The sequence below is a fragment of the Nematolebias whitei genome, chromosome 7, assembly GCF_014905685.2.
Source record: "Nematolebias whitei isolate Nwh7 chromosome 7, NemWhi1, whole genome shotgun sequence".
Classification (NCBI taxonomy): domain Eukaryota; kingdom Metazoa; phylum Chordata; class Actinopteri; order Cyprinodontiformes; family Rivulidae; genus Nematolebias; species Nematolebias whitei.
The window spans coordinates 33,711,182-33,736,108 of NC_056504.1; the positions used below are offsets into that span (position 1 = coordinate 33,711,182).

Consider the following 24,927-nt stretch of genomic DNA (forward strand, 5'->3'; position numbering starts at 1 on the left):
ATTTCAACAAAGAAAGATGACAACAATGGACAACAGCAACAACAATAAGCAGTTATAAAAACTCATACTACAGTTTTTTTTTTGTTTGTTTTTTTTTTTTTTTTTTTAACAAATAGGATGGCTAAAAGGAAAAAGGTAACAAAACAAAAAAAACAGCTAGATTCCAAGACAAATGTATAAAACTAAAAACAGGAACATGTTTGCATTGGTCCCTGCCAGGAGTCCAACAGATTCTTAAAGCCACTTAGAGAGGTCAAGGTCGAGAGCTTCAAATCTTTTTGTAAGATATTCCAGGAGACAGGAGCGGAGTAGGAGAAGGCCCTTTTGCCTAGTTCAGTCCGCACTGAGGGAACACTGCAGGTAATAATGTCCTGAGAGCGCACTCCGTAGCTGCACTCACGCAGAGACATGTAGGAGGAGATGTATGAAGGCAGCAGACCAAGAAGTGATTTAAAGATGAAAATGTACCAGTGAGAGAGTCTGCGTGAAGTTAATGATGTCCAGTTAACCAGTGAATACAGGGTGCAGTGGTGGGTACGATAATCACAGCCAGTTATGAATCTTAGTGCACCATGATAGACAGCATCCAACATCTGCAGGGTTCTTGTAGGAGCGTTCATGTAAATAATGTCACCAAAATCAATTGAGGGAAGGAAAGTCACAGATACAAGGCGTTTTCTAGCATTCAGGGTTAGACAGGATCTGTTTCTGAAAAAGAAACCCAGTTTAACTTTCAGTTTCTTTACCAAGTTTTCCACATGGAGCTTAAAAGAAAGATGTGAGTCGACCAAGATACCCAAATATTTATAGGAATCAACAAACTCAATGGGGACACCATTTGAGGATAAAATCGGAGGAAGAACTGCTGGGACCAACTTCCTATTTGAAAAAAGCATCCCTTTGGTTTTTTCGGCATTTAGGACAAGTTTGAGGTGAAACAAATCAGTCTGGATGTAGTTAAATGCAGATTTCAGAAGCTGGAAAGCCTTAGCAACTGTTTTAGCTCGACAATAAACAACTGTGTCGTCAGCATAGAAATGTATGGATGCATTAGGGATGTTTTTACCTACATTATGTATGTAGATTGTAAAGAGGGTGGGTCCTAAGACTGAGCCTTGTGGTACACCATTGTTGACTGTTAAATAACTGGAGGAAGTACCATTATGTTGAACACATTGCCTCCGGTCTGAAAGATAGTTAGAGAACCAACCAATGGTGTGATCTGAGAAACCGATTTCTGAGAGTTTATGACACAAGATGTTATGATCCACAGTGTCAAAAGCTTTAGACAGGTCTAAGAAAAGTGCAGCACAATAATCTTTAGCATCCAGTGCTTCAACAACGTCATTAAGAACCTTCAGTGAAGCAGTGGTTGTGCTGTGTTGTTTCCTGAAACCAGATTGATGTGGAGGTAAGATGTTAAATGAGTCCAGGTAATTTTTGATTTGAGAGTTTATCAGTTTTTCTAGAACCTTGGCTAAAATGCAGAGTTTAGAGATTGGTCGATAGTTGTTCAGTGAGGTGGGGTCACCTCCCTTCAGCAGAGGAAGAACAAAGGCTGTTTTCCAAGTGTCTGGGATGGAGTTTTGTCTTATGGAGAGATTGAAGATGTGGGTCACAGGGACTGTGAAGATATGAGCAGCCAGCCTTAAGAAATAAGGTGGAAGTTCATCTGGACCTGCAGATTTTTTAGGATCAAGATCTTTTAACAGTTTATTGACCTCACTGACTGAGAATGGAGAAAAAGAGAAGGTGTGATTAACTGAGGATTGACTTGTAGGAGGGATTTGATTTGTAGAAGTTTGGTTATTAAGTGAAGTGGCTGATTTTCCATTAGTTACTGTGTCAAATAAAGAACCAGAAGCAACAAAATGTTTGTTGAAACAGTTCAGGATCTCGTGCTTATTTGACACAGGAGCAGAGTTAACGAGAAGTTGTGATGGGAGGTCAGATGATTGGGGGGTGCCTGAGAGAGATTTAATTGTTTTCCAGAATCTGTTAGGGTCATTTAGATTTTTGGAAGTCTGAGATAAGAAATAGTTGCGTTTTGCTGCTTTGACAGAAGTTGTACATTTATTCCTCATCTGTCGGAAACTCAACCAGTCAGTGTCTGAGCCAGATTTTCTCGCTGCGGCCCAAAGATGATCTCTCCTGTGCAGGAGGTCAGCTAACTCTGGAGTAAACCAGGGGCTGTCTCGTCCCTTTATTCTGAACTGACGAAAAGGAGCATGTAAGTTCAGGAAATAAATGAAATTAAACTTTGCTTTCTAGGTAACTTTGCTTACCTAGAGTGTGTACCTTCCTGAGTACAACATGGGTGGTTGTGATGTAGAGGTAGGGCTGTCCATTTGGGACCAGAAAGTCTCAGGTTCAACTCCCCGCCATGCCCACATGTTGTGGTGTCCTTGAGCAAGACACTTAATCCCTAACAGCTCCCCGAGCACCTACATAGCTGCCCACTGCTCCACCTGGGTGTATTTCACGTGTGATGGGTTCAAGGCGGATAACTAATTTCATCATTGTATAGAAACATACAGTGATGACAACACATAGCACTTTATTCTTTTTGTGTCAGAATTGCATATAAATATCTAGAAAACGAGTAAACTTTTTCAAACTGCACTATTTGATAGAGTGTTTATTTATGTCTGATTTCACAGTTAGTAATGTCTACCTTTAACAACATGCCTGCTGGATCTGTATTCCTATCAGTCCTCTGTAACATCTTCAGGTAGTGTTTCAATGTGCAAGCAATGTCAAATGACGTAAGAGAACAAATGCTCATCTTTTAAAAAGTTTAAAAAAAAGAAAGGAAGCTTGGCATCCGGGGGTGATCTCACCTGAGTATGACTTCTTTGGCACAGCTGTCTCTAGCATCTCCCTGGAGACGTGTCAGTTGCATGTGCGTGTGTGCATGTCTGTGCTCGCTCGTGTGTGAATGGGTGAACTTTATGAATGAAAAGTCTTCTTCCTGAGCTGCAGACAGGAGGTGAGCTCATCTTGTTTGAAATGGAGAATACCCCACCCCCACAACACCCTCCCACCCGCCCACCAACGCTGGTTGGCGCCAGCCTTAATAAATCCCATTGCTGGTCAAACTGGATGAAGCAGACAATAGTGGCAACCTGACTGATGGCAGCATTGGACAGAATCATTCAGCAGACAGGAAGAGAACCCGCCACACTGCATATGCACATTTATTTAAGTGCCCAAAACTAGAGGGTTTTTTTTTTTTTATCTAAAAGATGGTTATTTTGCTGTTAGTTTCCAGTTAGTGCATTGGTGCAGCTGAGTGCCAGTTGTTTATTTAAGGTGCGATGATTGGCCACCTCTTCAGCTGCGTGACTTTGAGGAACACAAGAGACTCTCCATGAGGCTCTCCAAAGAGAAAGAAGCTGCCCTCCCCCTCCATCGCTATTCTACTTCCAATCACACAAATGTGCACATAGAAACCTCTCTCCTGCCACCACCATCCACCCAACTCCCTCCCCCCAACAGGTCAGGGACAATCTGTGTCCCCTTGGCATTGAGCCTCTCACCTCATACTGTACGCTCAAAACCAGAGGTATGTGGGGCCCCCCCACACACACACATGACATTCCTCTCGACATTCCCCTCTGCAGGCGTCTGTTAATTCCCTCCTGCAGCTAATGACGCCTGTTGCCAAGCAATGCAGCACTTTGCATCGGCTATTTGGACGGATGCCACCGTGTGTTTGTTGGAGTGCTGTTCTATTAGCAGTCTGAGTTTGGTTCAAGTTGATTGTAATTACTGAATGTCTGCTTCACGTGCGATGGAGGGAAAAAAGCTTATTCAAAACAAAACATCAGTCACATTTTTTTATTATAGTCCTGCGTTGGAAGGATTATTGTTTTATCTGTTCAGATATGATACCCAGCAGCGCTCGTTCTACACTTGTTTCTTATGAAAGCTGTGTTGGTGGACCTCAGAAGCAGCTGTTCTGATCCTCAAAGCCATGAGCCTCCCTGAAGATGAACCACACTGAACATGCAAGCTTACATAAATAAATTATGAAGAAAGTTTTCAGAAAAAGATAAAAGTAGTGGAGAACACATGGTGCTTTGTTCAGACTGCCTTAAGTCAGAAAAAGAAGAGGAGGTATAGTTGAAGACGGCAAGAAACAGCAATAAAAGCTGCTTATAGATGTACTCATTTTGCATGTGATATTAAAAGTAGTATTAAACATTTATAAATACAATTTTTAGTCATGGTTCTTTGAATATTAATTTGAAAACTTGAAATGTGGAAAATATACCATTAAATAATAAAAGTATCAATGTTATTTTCAAACACACAGCTAACTTCTTTGATCATAACTTGCACATTTATTGTGTGAATGCTTATTAAGCATTCACACTATTGTTTTCCTGTTTCTTTAGATTGTTTTCTGCTAATGTAACCTTTAATGTAAACATTTAGAATGTTCTTTTAGTTCAGCAATCATGTGCTTTTTAAGTCTGTCAGCTCATTTCAGCATTTTTTTATTTTTTTATTTTTTGTGTGTGTGTGTGTGGTTTTTAGCTTCTTCTGTGCTCATTTTAGCTCGTTTTGGCTCCTTTTAGCGTTTTTCTGCTAATTTGAGCTACTTTTCCATTGTCTGGTTTTGTGATCTATTGTGGGGTTTTTTTTTGGGGGGGGGGGGGGGGTTCAGTTTCAACTCATCCATTTTTAGATAATTTAGGTGAAAATGTGGGGTGGTAGTAGCTGAGATTGAGCCTCAACCCATACTGAAGGCTAAATAAAAATTCAATATGGCCACCAAAAATAACCCACACTGCCCAGTGGACAATTTTTTGTCCAAGCTCTAATTCTGGAACTCTGTAATGTAGAGATGTCAAGGGTCATTAATGATGCTTGTGAATTTTGGAGTCTTGCGGTCAAAGATTAGGATCAAAGGTCACCTCTTTACTTATATTACTATATTTTGATAACTAGAAATGTCAAACTTCTCAGCTGGACACCTCATTGGTCAACAATTTTTTCTACTGCTTTCAAGGTCTTGAGGCCAAACATCAAGGTCAAACATCAAGATCAAAACTCATCCCTTAAGAGCTCTAATATGATAAACAAAGAAATGTCAGACTTTGCAGCTGGACATCTTGTGGGTCAACAACGATCCCTATTAATTTTTTAAGTCATGAGGTCAAAGGTCAAGGTTAAAGGTTGCTTCTTTCTTTAAACAGCTCTAAATCAGGAACTCTTTCACATAAAAAAATCTTCAACTTGACAGCTGGACACCTCATGGGTCAACAATGCTCTCTACTGATTTTAGGGTTAACTTGAACTGTGTTAAACTGGAGTTACCACAGTTTCACTATTTTTGCTCAAAGCTAGCCTTATCTTTATATCTTGCAAGGATTTTTCTACTTCTCTCTCTTAGCTAGATTTTTACTATTTCCTAGTGTTTCATTACTTCTAGATCTTAGCATTTACCTGCTTTTTGCTAAATACTTCGGCCTCTTAAGCTAGCTTTTTCATGCTTTTTTGCTAGCATTTTGCTCCTTCTGGCTATCAGTTCACCACTTGCTCTTGCCGAGATCGGACGCTTTTCCCCTCCTCTCCCTCTCCGCTTTGCTTTGCTGCTCTGTCTGTCTGTGAAACTGCTTCTGAGCCTTTCTTGCATATCTTCCGAACCAGAATTATGGACTTGTTTTGATCAGTTGGTCACTCAACACAATTGATAACATTTCTTCGAAGAGAAGACAGGCTTTAGGCGAGCCGATTTGCCCTGTTGGCATGCACGCAGCTGGATATCATCGACTTGGAGACTTGATGATGTGTCTATCTCTGCTGCCATTTGTGGATTTTAAGGACACATATTTAATTGGATTTACGATAACTGGTTCCTGCTTTTTGGATACAGCTGGTTGCTGGTTTTATCTACGATCAAGGAAGTTATCAGCAGCAAATTGTGACCCGATCACGCTGCTTGCCTTTATGATGGCTTGGTTCGTGCTTCGACTACCCAGACTCAAATGCTTTGGGCAGAATGGATCAAATCTCAGGGATTTTACTCAGTCACGTTCCATCAGTGTGGCCATGTAATGTGGACATTTTGGAACCGTTTGGACCAACACAGACTCGAGGTAGATATCATTAAGTTCTGCCTGTCCCCAAAACAACTGTGTGTTTATCTGAATTTGGCTCTCCTGGCTGGCTTTGAATTTCCAACTGATCAACAAGAGGAAACCAGCTGAATAAACATCGTGTCATCATTTCAGCACTATTGGATTTCCATAGACGTTGTCCTTGGCCATTCCCCGACATCACTCGAGAATGTTTACGGATCTCATCCTTATCAGAACTCTTACAGTGCCCTCGAGAGCATCCATAGACATTGCTCACCGCTCTCGTTGTCTCCCCCCTCTGCGGAATGTCTACGTCACTGTGTGCTTGTTTGTGCGAGGTGTTTTTTAATATTAGAGTTTTTCTTCTCAGCCAAGAAGAAAGAGTCTGATAGGAATTGTTTCGCCTCCAATTCCTACGTGTCCTATTTCACTGCTTTTTGTTTTTCTGAACAGATCTCACTTGTAAATGAGTCTTCTAGGCTCAGTGTGACTTATCTGTCTAAGTAAAGGTTGAATGAATGAATTAGCTAACATGTTCCTGCTTGGCATTTTGCTAGCTTTTCAGCAAATCATCTGTTTTCAGCTACATTTGTAACTGTTCAATTTAAACAAGCAGTGACAGTTCAGCAAGTGAAGATTCACAGCTTTATTTTTTAGCTTCTTCAGAAGCTTTCATCAATAAGCATTCATCAATAAGCATTCATCAATAAGCATTCACACTACATTTTCACAGGGAATGCTAATTTTATATGTTGGAAAGACATGGAAGTCCAAATACTGTAATTCCACTTTTTTATTTTTACTTTTTGTTTGCATCTTCCCATAGGTGTAAAGATGGAGTGAATACAAACACTTCTAACACTTGTTGTTTTTTTTACAAACTGTACCCAGAAAATGGTTTAGAATCCAAAGGTGCAGTATTACTAAAAGTGTTTTTCTTGTGGGCGGCACAGTGGAGCAGTTGGTAGAGCTGTTGCCTCTCAGCAAGAAGGTCATCGGATCAAATCCTGGTTGAGGGGCCTTTTTGGGTGGAGTTTGCATGTTCTCTCCATGCATGCGTGGGTTTTCTCTGGGTGCTCCGGTTTCCTCCCACAGACCAGAGAGTGAATGGTTGTTTGTCTCGTTTGTCTCTATGTGTCCCTGTGATGGACTGGAGACCTGTCCAGGGTCCCCGCCTTTCGCACAGTGACTGCTGGATAGGGGCACCAGTGACCTCTGTGACCAAACAGGAAGAAGCTGGTAAAGATAATGGATGGATGGATGTTTTTCTTGTCTATAGTGGTATCAAACCTTTTACTCTGTGATTGTTATAATCATCAGAGAGCACAAGAACGTTTTCACTGCTTTTATTTGTGCGGATCTGTTACAGTTTGTGCGCTGTAGGAGTTCCCCCCCTGTCTAAGCAGCATGATGAGGTCATTGTTTTGGGTTTAAATCCAACGTGGACTTAATCTGGGAGATAAGGGTTGGATTTGGATTTAGTGCTCAAAAAGGGTCATGAGTTACAAACATTTAGACTCTGCATAAACGCAAAGTTTGACATGGGACCTCCTAACTCCCTAATATCTGTGTGAGCTGGAAAGTTTCACCACGTTTTGCACTGAATTCATAATTTCACAACTGAGTTTTGTGAGTCCTTTTATTTTTGTGTGGTATCAACAGGCTTTTGCAATCTAATGCCATCTCCTTGTTTAAAGAAATGGGATGGGGTGTGTGTGTGTGGGGGGGGGGGGGGGGGGGGCTACTATTACACATTAGACAGACACTAAATTTTCAATAAATTATTTTGGTTGTCAAGATTTAAAGTTGGGTTTAAGACGTTGTTTTAAAATCAAGAAAAAAAATTGTATTTCTAAAAAGGTGTCAGATGTTTTTTGATTTTGTTATATAATTTTAGATGTTTTCTGCCCATACAGGCATCTTTATCTGACAGAGTAATAATATGAAAGGATTACTTGAAGGAATACATGTCCCCTTCCACAATTTTAACCAAGATCATAGTCTGAGAAATGATAGAGTTTAAGCCAGTTTGGTCTGTAAAACTTTTGTTAAGCACAACATTATAATATGAGATATCACACTCAGATAATATACTGAGGATAAACACAATCGCAGCTACGACCACCTCAGATTTTAGCTCAATAACTGTACAATTGGCTGATTTATAGACATTTCTGTGTTGGCTGATATGGATGTGCTGGCCATCTTGATTAAGATTGACTCCATCTGTTATTCACTTGTAGACGTGCATCCGGTTCTGAAAGTTTCATTAAAACTTGTGCATCGGTTTATGAGTTATTTTACTAACAGAAAGTGTTGACTCCAGCAGTTAACGATGGAGTTTTCATCAAAGTTCTTGTGCAGATAACAATTGACGTATGTTGTGGGTGACACCAAATCTTAACACATCGGTACAGCAGGCTGGATTTAAGCTGTTTTTGTGTTATGTTAATGAAATATTTTGCTAACAGATAAGATTGACTCCAGTTAATGGCAACATGTTAAAGATTTTTGCACAATCTGTGAGCCCTCATAATAAGTGTTGGAGATTAGTCTCAGCTACTACTGCCTCAGATTTTAGGTGAAGCCATTTTGTGTGTGTTGTTGAAAGTTTACAAGCAGACAGCCCCACCAGATAAAAGCTTTTAAAATAAAAATGTTAAATGTATTTATCTGTTAATCAAAGTGAAGAAAACAAGTTGTGAAAAAAAGTCTCACTTGGGTTTTCATCGAGTGATACCCATCTCTTCTTGCCTCAGAGAAATGGGTCATCACTGATTTAAAACAAACTGTCATCCATCCTTCATCTCCACTCTGCGGCAGACGGAGCTCTCAGATTAAACGCACCAATTACTGCGCCCTCCACGCGCACGGCGTTAATAGGGTTTGAAAGGATTTACATGCTGTCCAGTCAAATGCTGCGTGCTTTGGGAATGACATCATTTTGATCACCTCACACACCGGCTGACCCCCACCGCCTTGTCAAAGAGTGAAGTCTCACGCTCCAACAAACCCCGTACCTGCGCGCGTCCGGATTTCACCGGACTGCGCGCGTCACGACGCATGCCTGCGCTGATAGGAGGACGTCTGCTGCCTCCCTCCCCATCCTTTCCTCTCCTTCTCCTCCTCGGCGGTGTTTACTACATGCGACGGGGTGGGTTTAAATCGGCGAGTGTGCGCAGATCGCGTCGTTAGGAGGTAATGGAAAAGGAGGAGGAGTAGGCGTTGGGAGAAGGAGAACAGGCGAAGTAAAGGAGCGCATCTGTGTTTACTGCTGGTTGGACGGTTCCGCCGAGGAACACCTAGCTGGGTGCAGAAGAGGAGGAGGGAGCGTGGATGCTGCGCAGAAGGAACGTTTTATTTAGTCGTTTTGTTTTTATATAAAATCCTAAACTAAAGAGGAAAAGGCTGAGCGCTCGCATCCTACAGAGATGGACACCCGCTGAGGTAGGAACCATTGATTGGCATAATTCAGTCGGAGAAACAAACGAGAGGGGCAGACAGAAAGGCTGGGCAGGAAATATGTATCCTTCTGATGTAAACTATCAGTTTGTGTTTGACTGGAGCGCTGATGCTGTCAGTGATGCTGTCAGTGATGCTTCAGAGAGGCGGAGGAGGAGGGAGAGGAGGGAAGGATGCGCCTCCGGGACGCGCTGGCCTGTAACCGAGCGCATCCTGCTCCTGCAGCTCCTGCAGCTGATACCTCCTCACAAACACACTCCGATAAATAAAGCAGGACTATTAGGAGACGGGATCATTCAGATGTGAATGATGGGTTACACCAGATGTGCCCCCTGGAGTTGATTTTCTTTCAGAGCAGAACATTTTAATAAGGATTTTTTTTCTTCTCTATCAGATTTCAGGACCTTGAAATATAATTTGGCTGATAATTTGTCTTGTTTATATATTTGTAAGGCTAATCTATAAATTAGGAATGAAACTACAGGGTATGGATCATTTTCAGACATCTTATACATTAAATGCTGGCACAGTCTTAAAATGAGCGTTTTGTAATCCATGCAGACTTTGTCATTTTACTCATTTTTGTCATTCATGAACTTCAAATATGAAAATAACAGAAGTCAAGCTCATAAAACCCCACTAAGAAAAGCATATGCTCCAAATTTAATATTCCCTAAAAAAACACATACTTTTTTTCTCATTATGGTTGTTATAGTAAACTATGAAAGATTTTAGTCGCTTTCGTTATTTAGCTGCACGATTAAAACCTGTCATGTCTTTGTCATGCTCATCAGTGAAAACGGCATGAAAGAAAAGGTTTTTATATCCAAGAAGTAATATAGTTTCCTTCCTTGCTAAGCATGCATGTGCTGTTGTCCTTGGAGACGTAAAGCTTTGAAGAAGCCGATGGATTTCTCTCATTATTTTTGCCTAGTCTGTTTTATATACCAGCAAATTATCGAGCACTTTTTAAGCTTGCTAAACAAGTGCCAAATCTAAAATATTTACTGCAATGTTGTGCTTGATTGTCAGGGAGAGGGAGAACAGTTTCATTTGTCATTAATCTCAGGTCTTCAGCGGTAGCTCTCTCAGATTTATGGTCCAGACATGAGGCTCTTTTGTCCCTAACACACACACCTTAAATCAGCTGGCACGTCTCATAAAGAACAGATTTTAGACACTTGTCTAAGTGCTATGGGTCACGTTTTGCTTATTTAACCAAGCTGTGAAATGTTTCATTGTTTCCTTGTTGTGAGAAATCCCATCAATGGTTAATGAGCTGAAATGTCTTGGTTGTGATATTCTGCATCTTTGTTGGTTGGCTATGTAGAAAGTGTGAACTTCAGAAGAAGCTTTAAGTTCTGTAACATTTATCCCAATTTAAGAGAAATTTCATGTGTCTGCCTTCATTCACAAACAGCTCAAATGTAACTGTGTCATACTCAGGTCCTTTAGAAGTAACTCATAAGTTTCTGATAACTTAGTAACAATCTGGAACTTCCAACTTACCGTTGCAGTGATTTGAGTTTTCACGTCTTTTATAATAGTTTGTATCTCTTTCTGCTTTGGCTTCTTTAAGACTCCCACTGCTTCAATCGTTTCACCTCCTGAAGCTCCTCATGGCGCTCGTTCACGAACCTCGAGCTCCCTCACCCTCCCTCTCCGGCTTCAACACGCCTCTCTCCGACCCCCCGTCTTTTCGCCGCCTCGATGCCGAAACCCCCTGCACACCTGAAATGGACCTGACGCCGACCCAGTGTGTCCTCAGAAACGTCCTCTCCATAGACACCGGGGATGCTGGAGAGCCCGGGGGAGGAGGAGGAGGGGGAGGAGGAGAGGGGAGACCCACCGGACACAACCAGACACCCAGCGAGGAACAACAGGAGCACTTTGCCAACAGCGTGCTGAAACTCCACGAGCACGATGGGGGTGGTGGAAGGACAGAGGGAGAAGGGCTGGAGCCAGACAGCTCCATGGTCAGGAGCCAGGCGGACGACGCCAGGTTACAGTGTCAGTCCTCAGGGGGGGGCGGAGGGTTTCTGGAGGGGTTGTTTGGGTGCTTGCGGCCTGTCTGGACTATGATCGGCAAGGCTTACTCCACAGAGCACAAACACAACCTGGACGGTAAGTCTAAGTGACATTTATTTCTATATAAAGTGGACAAACGTCCCTACACAGTAAAATCAATGGTGGCTTTTAATTGACCAATAAAAACAACCACTCCCCTTCAGCTTAATTTTGGTTTGAAGCTTTGATATGCTAATTAAATGATTTTATCTCCACTTTAATTACATTAATCAGTAGGCAGAAAAGTGACTTTCATTATGGCAACATTGTAAACAATCACCCTGAAATAATAAATAAATGCAAAACAGAAAAAAAGACTCCATTGAAGCTGCCAAGGAGTTATTCCTCCTAGATACCCCACATCCATTTGCCATGCTCGTGCCCACCTCCCACCCCACCCCCAGTGAGGCTCTAGCTCCCCGTGATGGTGTTGTTTATGTCTGCAGCCACTACAAAAGCACAGGGCTCCCCTGAGACTCCTCTGCCAAATCTGCTTCATGAATAATGCATGACCATATTCTGACCCTGCACCTCTCATCTCTATTAACACAAGCCTGACACGCACTCAGACGGGAGCACACGTGCGCCAAATGATATGTGCACGCACACACGCATGCAGCTGCAAATAGAAACGTCTAATAACCAGCGCCGGCATTAGCATGCAAAGTCTGATGAAATGCCAAAGCTGGACAAAAATATGGCACCTATATCAAACACAGAGGTGGCAGCTTTCCACCTCTTCATGTCTCCCCTCCTCCTTCCACCTCTTATTGTCTCTCCTTTCATCGTGTTTTGTTATCACTTCCAGTCCATCTGCACCTCACTGCCCTCCTCCTCACCGCACAATCACGAGGAGCCACACACACTTATGACTCCACAGCGGATATTATAAAAATGAAGTAAATACTGGAAGGGCTTTCTGCATCTCCTTTTTCAACCTGAGGGGAATTATATGTCACAGCAAGACCTGGAATTTGGTTCTGACATATGAAGAGGTGTTGTAATTTGCTCAAGTTTTATAAATTAAAAGAAAAAAAATTGAATTGTGGAGAGTACTTATTGTCAGATGAGGTCTAATGTCTTTAATATTTGGGGGGCTCATTAGAGGCGGAGTCCACAATCATTCACTAGAACATTAATGATTAATATCATCCTCATTAACGTGATAAATGTGTCTGAATGCAGCCTACTCTGCTGCTGTTCTCCCTGGGTCAGCATCAGCAGCAGAGCAGGCTCTATATTTGTGTGTATATTAACAGCCTATCTTCAGTCATATAGACCCTTGTTGACCCGTGGGGAATCCCCATTACTGTTTCTATTCTTTAGACACACACACCACCATTACTGCGCCTCCACCACTCTGTTCACCCTACATTAGCTTCTTAAATCCCTCTCTCTCCTCCAAACCCCTCCTGAGTGTTGGACCCCTGTTTTGCGTCAGCCCCACAATGGCACTAAGCAGGATTTAGGAGGCTGAGAAAGAATTACCCACAAGAGATTAGAGCTTCCCTGTCTGTCTGATCGCAGCCTCGGGTCTCAGGTTAGGAAGTTCATCTACAGAACAAGATATCAGCTCAGGTTGTGGACCACTGAGGCTTCAAGCTATTAAAAAAATACACCTCCACAGGATTATTCCATTATTAGAATTTAGTTTTCATTCACAATTTTGGTCTCCACTGACTATAATTCAATGTCTTGTTCCTCATCTTAAACAAAACATCCATCCATCATCTTTAACCGCTTCTTTCTTTTTGGGTTGCGGGGTCACTGGTGCCCATTTCAAGCAGTCACTGTGCGAGAGGTGAGGGACACCCTGGACAGGTCACAAGTCCATCACAGGGATGCATATATGCATCCCTGTGATGGACTTGTCTGGTTTGTCTAGAGACAAACGAGACAAAAAATTATTTATGATCGCACAAGTTTTTACATGAATTATTATTTTTAAAACCAGTTATTATCGTTTGAAGTAAAATGCCTAGCATTTCTTTTCTTTTTTATCACCCGCCACCTTTCATGCCACAGTTCTTTTGATCAAACCTTGGAAATGAAAATGTGCACAATCTCATGAGCCATTGTGAAAACTTATGATGTATTAGTGATTATCAAATGTGCTCTGGATGACTCTTTAGCTCATATGTGTCAAACTCAAGGCCCGGGGGCCAAATGTGTCCCTCGTTGACATCTTATCTCGTCCTCAGTATGATAGGTGAAATGTAAAATACTTCTTTTGCTTGAATGTTTTCAGTAATCTTTGATTATGATGTCGAAAGCACAACAGATAACATCAAATGAGACCAATCCATCTCTTGTTGAGGAACCTGCGACCAAGAAAAGATGTTGGGTATCTGATTGAGTTAATAGTTTCTGAAATTGGCCCTTAGTTTGAAAAAATGTTTTAATTTTGCCCCCCTTTTGTAAGTGACTTTGACACCCCTGCTTTAGCGCATTAATCATACATTGACTGAGCTGTAGCCCTTTTGGTGTTTGACAAGTTAGTTCAGCTGTGGCAGCCATCTTGAATGAGGCTGACTCAAAATGTTAATCAGTTGAAATGTCCATCTAATGAATAGTTTCTGCAAGTTTGATTAAAATCTGTCATCTGGTTCATGGAATAGTTTGCATCGCTACAGACGAATGCACATACACAGACACTGGCAAAAACATTGCTTTTCTTCTTTGGTGGCAGGCAATAATAATTCTGATGTTAAAAATAACCATAAGACGATTTTAGCATTTGTTAGCATTGACACTAGACCTTTAGTTTCATGATGTAACGTTTTATATGTCAAGATGTTTCTTTGCCATGTTAGCAACTCAGGAACTTTATTGTGGAAAGTTTAAGCTAAATTAGCTAGCATAATGCTAATTTGCGAACATGTTGAAAGTATCAGTCAGCTTCTTTTTTTACATGGTGACTCCCATCAATCTGCACAGCACGTAAGAAAAGCAAAGCTGATTGAAATATAATTGTCAAATTTTGCCATGACAAGAAAACATCTGGAATTTTTCACCAAGGGGCCATCAGAAATCCATGACAGCTGCCATTTGTTCAGATGTTTCTGCAATACAAATGTCTACTTTTTGACGTTACTAAAGGAGATGTCAGGGAATCAAAGTAATTAGTTGGAATTCACCGGAGATCCAAAAATGTCCTTCCAAATTTGATAACTTATTCAGTGAAAGGGGTTTCATGGTCTTGACCATCGAATTGACAAAAATAAATGACTAAATGTGAAATTAAAGAAACAAACATGTTGGTCTATTTTACCCTAAAAGTTGAGCTTACTTTATGACATCACCTCAAATACTGAGCCAAGATTTAGTTTTGTGGTTTCATTATTTGAATGGAATTGATTTGTAGTCAGTCTCTCTTCTGAACTTGTGAACTCACCTATTTTTCTCTCTCTCTCTGTGTCCAGAGGGCTGGGAGGTCCCATTCGAGGAGATATCGGACCTGCAGTGGGTGGGCAGTGGAGCCCAGGGCGCCGTCTTCCTGGGCAGACTGCACGGACAGGAAGTGGCCGTGAAGAAAGTACGAAACATCAAAGAGACTGACATCAAGCACCTCCGGAAGCTCAAACACCCCAACATCATCACTTTCAAGTGAGAGGACATGCCTTCCTTTAGAGAACATTAGAAGTCAGAGAACATGATTGAAATTTAAAATATGTGTCTTAAAAAAGCAGCATGTTGTTAAAACTAGTTCAGTTTCGCCTCAGACTATATGAAGTCTCACGCGGTCTCTTTAACATTTCAGCATTTGTGTTTTACTCTCAGAGGGATCTGCACCCAGGCTCCTTGTTACTGCATCATCATGGAGTACTGCGCTCAGGGACAGCTGTACGAGGTGCTGCGAGCGGGCAGAAAGATCACTCCGTCCCTGCTCATGGACTGGGCCATGGGCATTGCTGGGGGCATGAACTACCTTCACCTCCACAAAATCATCCACAGAGACCTCAAATCACCAAAGTGAGTCTTTTCAGAACTGGTGGAGTTTTTACTGAATGTAAACTGGAAAATGGGATGGGATACTTGCGGTTCATAAGATATTTTACTAACAGACACGCCGAGTTGATTCCAATAGTTAATGACAAAGTTTCAAACACAGATCTTCCCCAAATGGTTAGTTGTCAGAGTATGTGTGTGAATCAGTCTCAGTTACTACCACACCTAATTGGGGACTGCAGCCCCCAATTATTATCCACCTCAAAAGGGTCTTGCGCTTCTATCAACTTTAATGTGGCCCAAACCGCAATGTGCACTCCTACAAATGTTATAGCAAAACAACCGGCTCGGCACTGTGATGTGTGCTATTACTTTATAGTAAAGGTGTCTAAGTTGAACTTTTCTTTAATAAATGCACTTTAATGGTCAACTCAGCTGCATTTTGCCTGGGCGGTGCGACGAAATGCAACTGATTTGACGTTTGCTCCAGGAGTTCCGGAGCGAGACGAAGGTGGCTTGGTATGGCAAGTCAAGTGTCTCATCAACAGTGGTAGTGTTCAATATTTTCCATGTCAAAATTAATGAAATTGTCAAATCTCAGCCAAAAATTGGGTGAGGAGGAAAAAACATAAATACACTGCTTCACTGTATAAGTTGCAGACATGCTAATTAATGCAAAAGCTGCAACTTATACAGCACAAATTACAATACTGAATTCAAATAAAAAAAAATCCAAGATGGCCACCAAAGCTAATTTTAAATGGCTTTAACATAGCTAGTTTTACACTTACAGAGCTGAAATTTGGTGCAGTTATAGCTGAGAATGTTCCCCAGCACTTACTGAGTCCAAATCAAAAATCCAAGATGGCCTCTATAGATTAAAATAAATAAATTTCTACAAAGTATAACATTGATTATTTTTTTTTGCCATACTGAGATGAAATTTGGTGTGGTGGTAGCTGAGAGCGAATCAAAACACATAGTACTGTCAAATCAAAATTTTAAAATAGCCACAATGTGGCAGTCCCCGTCAAAGTTTCTCCAGGAACTTTCTAGTTTTACCTTAATGTCTCTAACATTTGAAGAGCTGTTTGTGCTGATTGTAACTATGACACCGCTGCTCAGGTTAGACATTTTATGGAGCCGTAATGTGTTATTTGATTAAGTAATTTCATAAAATGTCTGATCACAGCTGATGTGATGTTGTTTGAACTTTTGTGAGCTCAAACAAGTTAAGCACAACAAAATTTAACATTTCATTCCAGCATGCTTATCACCTATGACGATGCAGTGAAGATATCTGATTTTGGTACGTCCAAGGAGCTCAACGACAAAAGCACCAAGATGTCTTTTGCTGGGACTGTAGCCTGGATGGCTCCCGAGGTCATCCGCAATGAACCCGTGTCAGAGAAGGTGGATATTTGGTAGGTGTTGCAACCTTTCGAAAATGTCCTTTTATAATTTTTTTTTAATTTTCCTTCATGATATGCCTTATCAACCAACTAATTCAACATAAAATCGTATTAGCTGTAGTCTACTACGGTGCAGCATGATAGATCCTATTTCCAGCCAATCTATTCGGTATGATGTATAATATCTCATTACATGAAACTCTATAGGGTCTCTGTCGTATCTGATGGGTTGCCCAATGTTAAGCCTTGATTTCGCTCCAAACCTCCATCCCCCCTTTAGTACATTCTCTGCCTCCCTCTTTCTCCTTTTACTACATCCCTCCATCAGTCTTCCCCTCCATCCTGAAAGAAATGCCGGCTAATTTAATAATTGATCTGCCAGATGCTGCAGTGCTCAGGAGAGGCTGGAATAACCTTCCGAGCCTTCGGACGGGTTGGCGCTCAGCCAGTACTGCATTAGCCGAGGAGTGAAAATGGGATTAAAAAGCTTTTGATGTAGAAAGAAAGCAAAGCCTGGGTGTGTAGAGTACATTTTTGTTTAAATCTTTGTAAATCGCTTGGTAGGAGCACAAAAAGGGAGTTGGAAATGAACAGACTGTGGTTAAGCACTGTCATATGTTGTACACATAAACACGTTTGTTTTGCTATAGAGCAACAGCTGCTACAAATCCTTTTGGATTTTGAATATAAAATAATTAAAATTATTGTAAAATCCCTTAAAACACAACAAATGTACCCTAAACGTGACACTACATTTTTAATAGAATAAAATAAAAATATTTTGTTTTCATTATTTTGACCTTCATGCTTAATATTCCAACTCCGAGCAACAAACACACACAAAACACGTTATTTCAAACTAAATATATAATTGAGAGGATTTTGACATGGCAGCATAAAAAGTTGACTTTTTAAAGTCAGTTTTAAAGGACAGACTGTAGTTTTATAATAACTCATAATAATATTTGGTTAACTATTTAAAGGTCTGTATTTCAGATGATTTGAACAAAAACATATTTAAAAAAAATTGCATTTTGAATCATCAATCAAAGTCTAGATATTGTTCTCGGATTACCTGAATATGACTAAAGTTGTCACCAAGCCTGTATTAATTCAAGATGTTGCTGCTGGCTGATAATATCCTGATTTATATTTTTTTTTGTTCTGTTTATAAACAGAAAACAGTAATTTTCATTATGAAATCAAAACCCTGTGTTATGTATGTAATAAGTGGGTAAACGGTTATTTTCATAATAATGGCGGCTGTGGCTGAGTGGTTAGAGCAGTTGTCCTCCATTGCAAGAGTTGGGGGTTCTAATCCACCAGCAGTCACATGTCAAAGTGTCCCTGGGCAAGACACTGAACTCCTCATTGCCTCTGTCGTGTGTCACATCAGTGTATGAATGTGATAAAGCTCTGATTAGTCTCTTTAGAACAATTTGTTCAATTAGCTTTGTATAGGTCTAGTAGAGTGCTGTATGAATGGGTGAATGAGGGCACAGATCGTGTTCTAAAGCACTTTGAGTATCTCGATAAGATAGAAAGGTGCTATATAAGTACAGTCCATTTACCATTTATAAAGCCTTAACTTTCTCTTTAGTGTGTTATTCTAATGGGTTTATTGTATTTATTCATATTGTTTAAAAAAAACAATGGGGGAGTGGTGGCGTAGAGGTTAGAGAAGGTGGGCCTGTGTTTGGAAGATCGCCGGTTCAAGCCCCGGTACCGACAACATCAAAAATATGGGTGGGGTAGGTGAAGCACCCACACCTGCCCCCACCCTCACTCGTCCCACCCTGGGCCCTTGAGCAAGATCCTTAACCCCCACCATCTGCTCCTCCAGTTGTCCTAGACAGCAGCTCTCTGCTCCACACAGAGGGCTGTGGTAGCCTGGTGGTCTGTGGTTGCGTCAGGAAGTGCATCCGGCGTAAAAATAACTGCAAGTCTTCGTGTGACTTAGTTCGCTGTGGTGACCCCTAAAAAGAAGGGAGCAGCCAAAAGAAGAAGTTTTTAAAAAATTCAGCATGTTTCAGGAAAAACAAACTGGCTTTATTGTGTAATGATAATTCCATACAGCTGTGTTTTGTATAGGATGATCATAAAAAAATATATTACTCGACATAAGTAAAATATTTCAATTGTTCCATTCAGTTTGAGCTTTTCACATTAAAATCAACAAACTCGAGAAGTTTTCTCTTCTTGTGCATCAGTATCCGGATTTAGAGTTATCCTGAACACCCCCCCCCCCCCCCCCCCCCAAAAAAACAAAAAAAAAAACAGACACATGCTAATCTAGTATCACCCTCCCTCAAGCATCTTAGTGATGCGACTGGAACCTTGGATACTGTAGATGGTCGCCACGGTAACCCTAGGCGTCACCAGCAACAGGCTTTCCGTGTTACGTTTCCCATCAGGATGGTGTCGTGCTGTTACACCAAAACAGAAAAGAAAGCCATGAAGAAAGAAGATAGATAGATAGATAGATAGATAGATAGATAGATAGATAGATAGATAGATAGATAGATAGATAGATAGATAGATAGATAGATAGATAGATAGATAGATATTTTTGTAAATTCTGCTATTTACCTGACATTTCACTACAATTAATGATACATGCAGCCTATTCTTATAATTAAATGGTCATCAGCAACATTCAAATGAAAAGCAACTGCTTACAGAGAGCATTTTAAAATGAAATCAACTATAAAAATATAACATGACAAGCTGCTTTTTGTTTGTATTTCCTTTACGAAGCACATTGTGTTTGAAAGAAAATGTGCCCCATTTTCCTGAAGGTCATTTGGCGTTGTGCTGTGGGAGATGCTGACGGGGGAGGTGCCCTACAAGGACGTGGACTCCTCCGCTATCATCTGGGGAGTGGGAAACAACAGTCTACAGCTGCCGGTACCTGACAGCTGTCCAGACAGCTTCAAACTGCTCCTGAAGCAGTGCTGGTGAGGAGGAGGAGGAATTTATTAAAGGAAATAAGTCAAATATATTTCTTACATATCATGACAAACTGGTTGTTTTAAGCAGGTGGAGAAAGTAAATTATCATCCAGTGAAGAGCTTAAAAGATATGAAGCAACATAAAAACGTATGTTCAAACAGGTGAAGGCTAATAAAACATTTTGAATTGTTTACAGGAACTGCAAACCAAGAAACAGACCTTCATTTCGACAAATACTTCTACATCTTGACATCGCCTCCGCAGATATTTTGTCTACACCACAAGAAACCTACTTTCAGTCACAGGTGAGCATTTTTTTTTTAAATACAAAATGAGTGTTTGTAGGCAAAACCCCACTCATAACAATTTTAGGCTTGTCATACAATGCACACTTTGGTTGATTTAATTTGCTATGTCTTCATATTATTCATCTGAACTTATTTAGACAGTAATGGATGGGAAGCAAAAATTAGGTCACACAGCTCATTTGTTAATTTTATATGGTGTGACTGCAGGAAAATCCTTAATTAAGTCGTCCTTGTCAGCAGATAAATGAATGGGTTTTGTATAAAGTGCACATGAGCTCTGTATATCTCGTCTATCAACGACTGCCAGCATCACGCTTTCTTATTTTGTTGTCAAGCTGCTGGAGTTTTTTTTCCAGTCGGATGCAGAGCTGAGTGCACAGCTGCACAGGCGCCCCAGGTCTCCTGGGAGCTCACTAATAATACCTGTCCTTTCAATCACACCCCATTGTTGTTGGTTGCTTTTTTTCCCTTGTCACACATGAGCGCTGATTTGTGCTTTATATATATTTATATATAAGCTACAGTCTGCAGGGTCAAAGGAAAAGCCTTTTTTCACCCCAATCATCACCACAGCCTGCCTGACTGTGGTGATGGAAGCACATTATAGATTTGTTAGAACGCTGCAAACCCAAAGACATGAAGCAGAGGAGGGTTAGAAAAGTGTAATTGTGTGGGAAAGATGTCTTTGCTCAGCCATGCAAGAATGACAATCCATTTATAACTCAAGCACGAGTAATTATCAGTCACGTGTTCGTTCAAACGCACAAATTTCAGTTTTTATTTTTTCCATCTGGTTAATGCAGAACATAAACCTCTTGCACTTTCTCCACTTCACCTCAACCCCCCCACCCCCACTTCCCTGTTGTATCCCTGCCCGCTTTCTGCCCCATAATGGATTGTTCTTGTGACATTAGAAAGAAGAATTTGCTGCTAGAGTGTATTGATTGCTTTAATGGTAGCGAGTAGAGCAAAGGGAGAGGAAAGAGAGGGGACTGGAGACATAGAAGAGTGCACAAGGAGTCCATTAGGTTAATAAGAAGAGCATCTCCCATACACAAACACACACACACACACACACAGGTCAAATACAAATGCATGTGCATGCACGTGCTCATAAATCTGGCTTCTTTTGTCCTTTGATATGACAGGTTTCAAATAACAGCTGTCAGGCTCTGCTGCGCACAGAAAATGCCCTTACTGCATTTTTTCTTTCTTTCTTTTTGCATTAATGTCATGTCAGTTCATGTTCAGCTTTGCTCCTGGTGTATTTATTATCATCTTACAGCTTAATAGGTTTTGTTGCGGTGACAAAACCTAATTGCTTCGGCAAATGAAGAGTTTTATCCTCTAAATCAGGGTGCAGTGAAGCTGTCTCAAAACGTTTATCATTTGATGATAATGCTCTGAATTTGAGTCATATTAAAAAATCTAACTGAAAACATAATAAGAGGCACCAATATGATAAAAAATGAGAAACAAACATTTTTAAATAAGGTTTTCATTCAACCTTTATTTATACAGGTTAGTCTCATTGAGTCACGAGGACTCATTTTCAAAACAGACCTGTTTTAGACGAATAACATATAAAGTGCAGACAACAATAATTCAACAAAAATCAATTAAAGTCAAATAAAAAAAAGTTGTAAGCACAGTCATACCGAGAGGCCATACAAAACAAGGCAAAATACTAAAATCAAGAACAAATTTGCTTTGATATTTCTATTGACATTGTTAAATGTTTAAAATCCCTCAAAAAGGTCAAAATCGACAGCTTCAGATTTTTTTGCAAGCTTTTCCAGGTTACAGGAGCAGAGTAAGAAAATACCCTTTTTGCCAAGTTCAGTTCACACTGAGGGAACGCTGCAGGTGATGGTGGCCTGAGAGTGCACGCCGTAACTGCACTGACGATGTGACACGTGGGAGGAGATATATGAAGGCAGCAGACCAAGAAGTGATTTATAGATGAAAATGAATCAGTGTGAGCATCTGTGTTAAGTTAATGATGACCAACTGACCAAGGAGTACAGAGTGCAGTGATGGGTACGGTAGTTACAACCAGTTATGAATCTTAGCGCACCATGGTAGACAGCATCCAACATTGCAAGGAGGTGGCAGGGGCATTCATGTAAATAATGTCACCATAGTCAATGGCCAGTAGGAAGGTAGCGGTTACAAGGTGTTTTCTGGCTTTCAGAGTTAAGTAAGTTCTATTTCTGAAAAAGAAACCCAGTTTTTATTTCAGTTTTTAGTCAAGTTTTTGATAGGTGAGTTAAAAGAGAGATGTGCATCAATTAAAATTCCCAAGTATTTGTAAGAATCCACAAACTCAATAGGAACACCATGCATGGATGAGACAGAGGAAGAGTTGCTGGCATCAGCTTTCTGCTTGAAAACCACATCCCTTTGGTTTTATCAGCATTTAGCACCAGTTTGAGATGGAACAAGTTTGACTGAATGATGTTGAATGCAGACTGTAGAAGCTGGAAAACCTTGGCAACTGTGTTAGCTTGGCAATAAATAGTTGTATCATCAGCATAGAGATGCAAGGAGGCGACAGGAACATTTTGACCTACATTATAAATATAAATTGTAAAAAGAGTGGGTCCTACAACTAAGCCTTGTGGAACACCACTAGTGACCATTAAAAAGCAAGACAAAATATCATTATGTTGAACACATGGCCTTCGACCTTAGGGATAGTTTGAGAACAAACCAACAGTGTGATCTGAGAAACCAACATCTGAGAGCTTGTGGTATAAGTTATCACGATCTATAGTATCAAAGGCTTTGGACAGGTCTAAGTAAAGTGCAGCACAGTAACCTTTAGCATCCAGAGCTTCAACAACATCATTAAAAACCTTTAGCGAAGCAGTCATTGTGCTGTGTTGTTTCCTGAAGCCAGATTGGAGAGAAGATAAATTATGAAGTAATTACCAGTTTGGTTTCCTGCTTTGGCTTCACACGTAGCTGTGATCTTTGATCACCACCAATACAGTTTTTTTTTAATTATTTACTTGGTATAGTCTATTTCAAACCTACACTTCTGCATTTTTGAACAGACTAATAAAAGGTAAATGTCTGTTTTAATAGTGACACATACAATATTCATTGTCGTTAGTGTGTTTTTATTATTATTATTATTTTTCTCAGAGTTGCCACATTAATAAACATCAGTTCTAGAGCTTGTTATACAAGTTCTAACTATGATGTTGGTAAAAGCCCTAGATTATGGGGAATCAGATTATAAGAAGCAAAAAGGCTTATATATATATATATATATATATACATAGTAATACTGTATAGTTTCCAATTGCTCTGTCTGGTGGCATTATTTTAGTCTGATGGTTTGGTTCTGTGTCCCATCAGGCGGAGTGGAGGGACGAGGTGAGACACCACTTTGAGAAGATCAAGTCTGAGGGGACATGTCTTCACCGGCTGGACGAAGAGCTGATCAAACGGCGTAGAGAAGAACTCAGGTGAGATCAAATGGACCAAAGGATGTGGCAGGAGAAAACCAAAGATTGACTGGAACATTTGCAACACCACAGAGTATTTATACCTCCTCCTGGTACATATAAATTAGTGTTTACTATTGTACTTTCTTATTTTGTTCATATTGCACTGTATTGTTTTGTCACATGAAAATGTTGTTTTAGCAAAGACAAGCACACCACATCTACATTATTCAAGCTTTTTGCCAGCAGAATATTCAGCATTTTTTAGATGTTCTTTATAAATCATAATTTACACGTACTTCAGTTTGTTTCATCATTTCTTGCATGATTTTAAATGTAGACTATTCTTCTGTCTGCATATTTATGACCCACTTTTCTCTGCATGAAGGCACGCTCTGGACATCAGGGAGCACTACGAGAGGAAACTGGAGAGAGCCAACAATCTTTACATGGAGCTCAACGCTATCATGCTGCAACTGGAGATTAAAGAGAAGGAGCTGTTCAAGTATGAAACCGCTCACTATTTAAACCAATGGCAAAAGTTAACATTGAGGAAATCCTCATGAAGGGCACTTTAGTCAAAACCACCCTCCCCCTTTACATTATTGAAACTGTGCATTGGTAATGGAAAATGAAAAATATCTTAAATGTAAAGGGTAATAGTTTATTTTTAAATGTCAGGAGGGAGCAGTCGCTTGACAAGAAGTACCCAGGCTGCTTCAAGCACCCCAGTTCTAGACAGTCGGCCTCCTCCAACTCGATGGAGAAACTCCTGAAGAAACGCAACATCCCTCAGAAGCTGTCCTCACACAGCAAGAGGTGAGAGAAAGTTACTCAAGGTTACAGCTGTGTACCGCCATCACAGGCTAATGTCTGAGCTTTTCTTTGTGTGTGTGACTGTTAGCAAAATATCTGCTGAACCACTTAATAGGATTTGATGAAACTTTCAGGAAGTAATCATTAGCTGTACCTCTACAACTGATTAACTTATGAAATCAACCCAGTTCAGGATGACTTTTGAGGGTAATGGCCATGACTCAGTTAGTTTTACAGAAATTTAGCTAAAATTTGGTGGAGTAGCCGAGAGTCATTCCCAACAAATACTCTGAGTGCTAACAAATCTCACATCTTTGTTTAAAACTGCTCTGCAAGTGGTAGACAATATGCATTCTTAAAAAAAAAATCAACCTATATATATATATATATACATATATGTATATATATATATATATAG

The 24,927-nt window shown here is 40.4% G+C and overlaps 1 protein-coding gene across 1 annotated transcript; it reads left to right on the plus strand.

The window, feature by feature from the left end:
- Positions 1–11,154: 11,154 nt before the first annotated feature.
- Positions 11,155–24,512, plus strand: LOC119412415 (mitogen-activated protein kinase kinase kinase 12; the record flags this gene model as incomplete). The annotated part of the gene is given in 9 exon segments (XM_037679416.1): positions 11,155–11,675; positions 15,041–15,224; positions 15,399–15,590; positions 16,832–16,990; positions 19,777–19,935; positions 20,127–20,235; positions 23,605–23,714; positions 24,082–24,198; positions 24,375–24,512. Coding segments are annotated over 9 exon segments (1,673 nt in total), but the record flags the coding sequence as incomplete, so codon positions are not given.
- Positions 24,513–24,927: the final 415 nt, after the last annotated feature.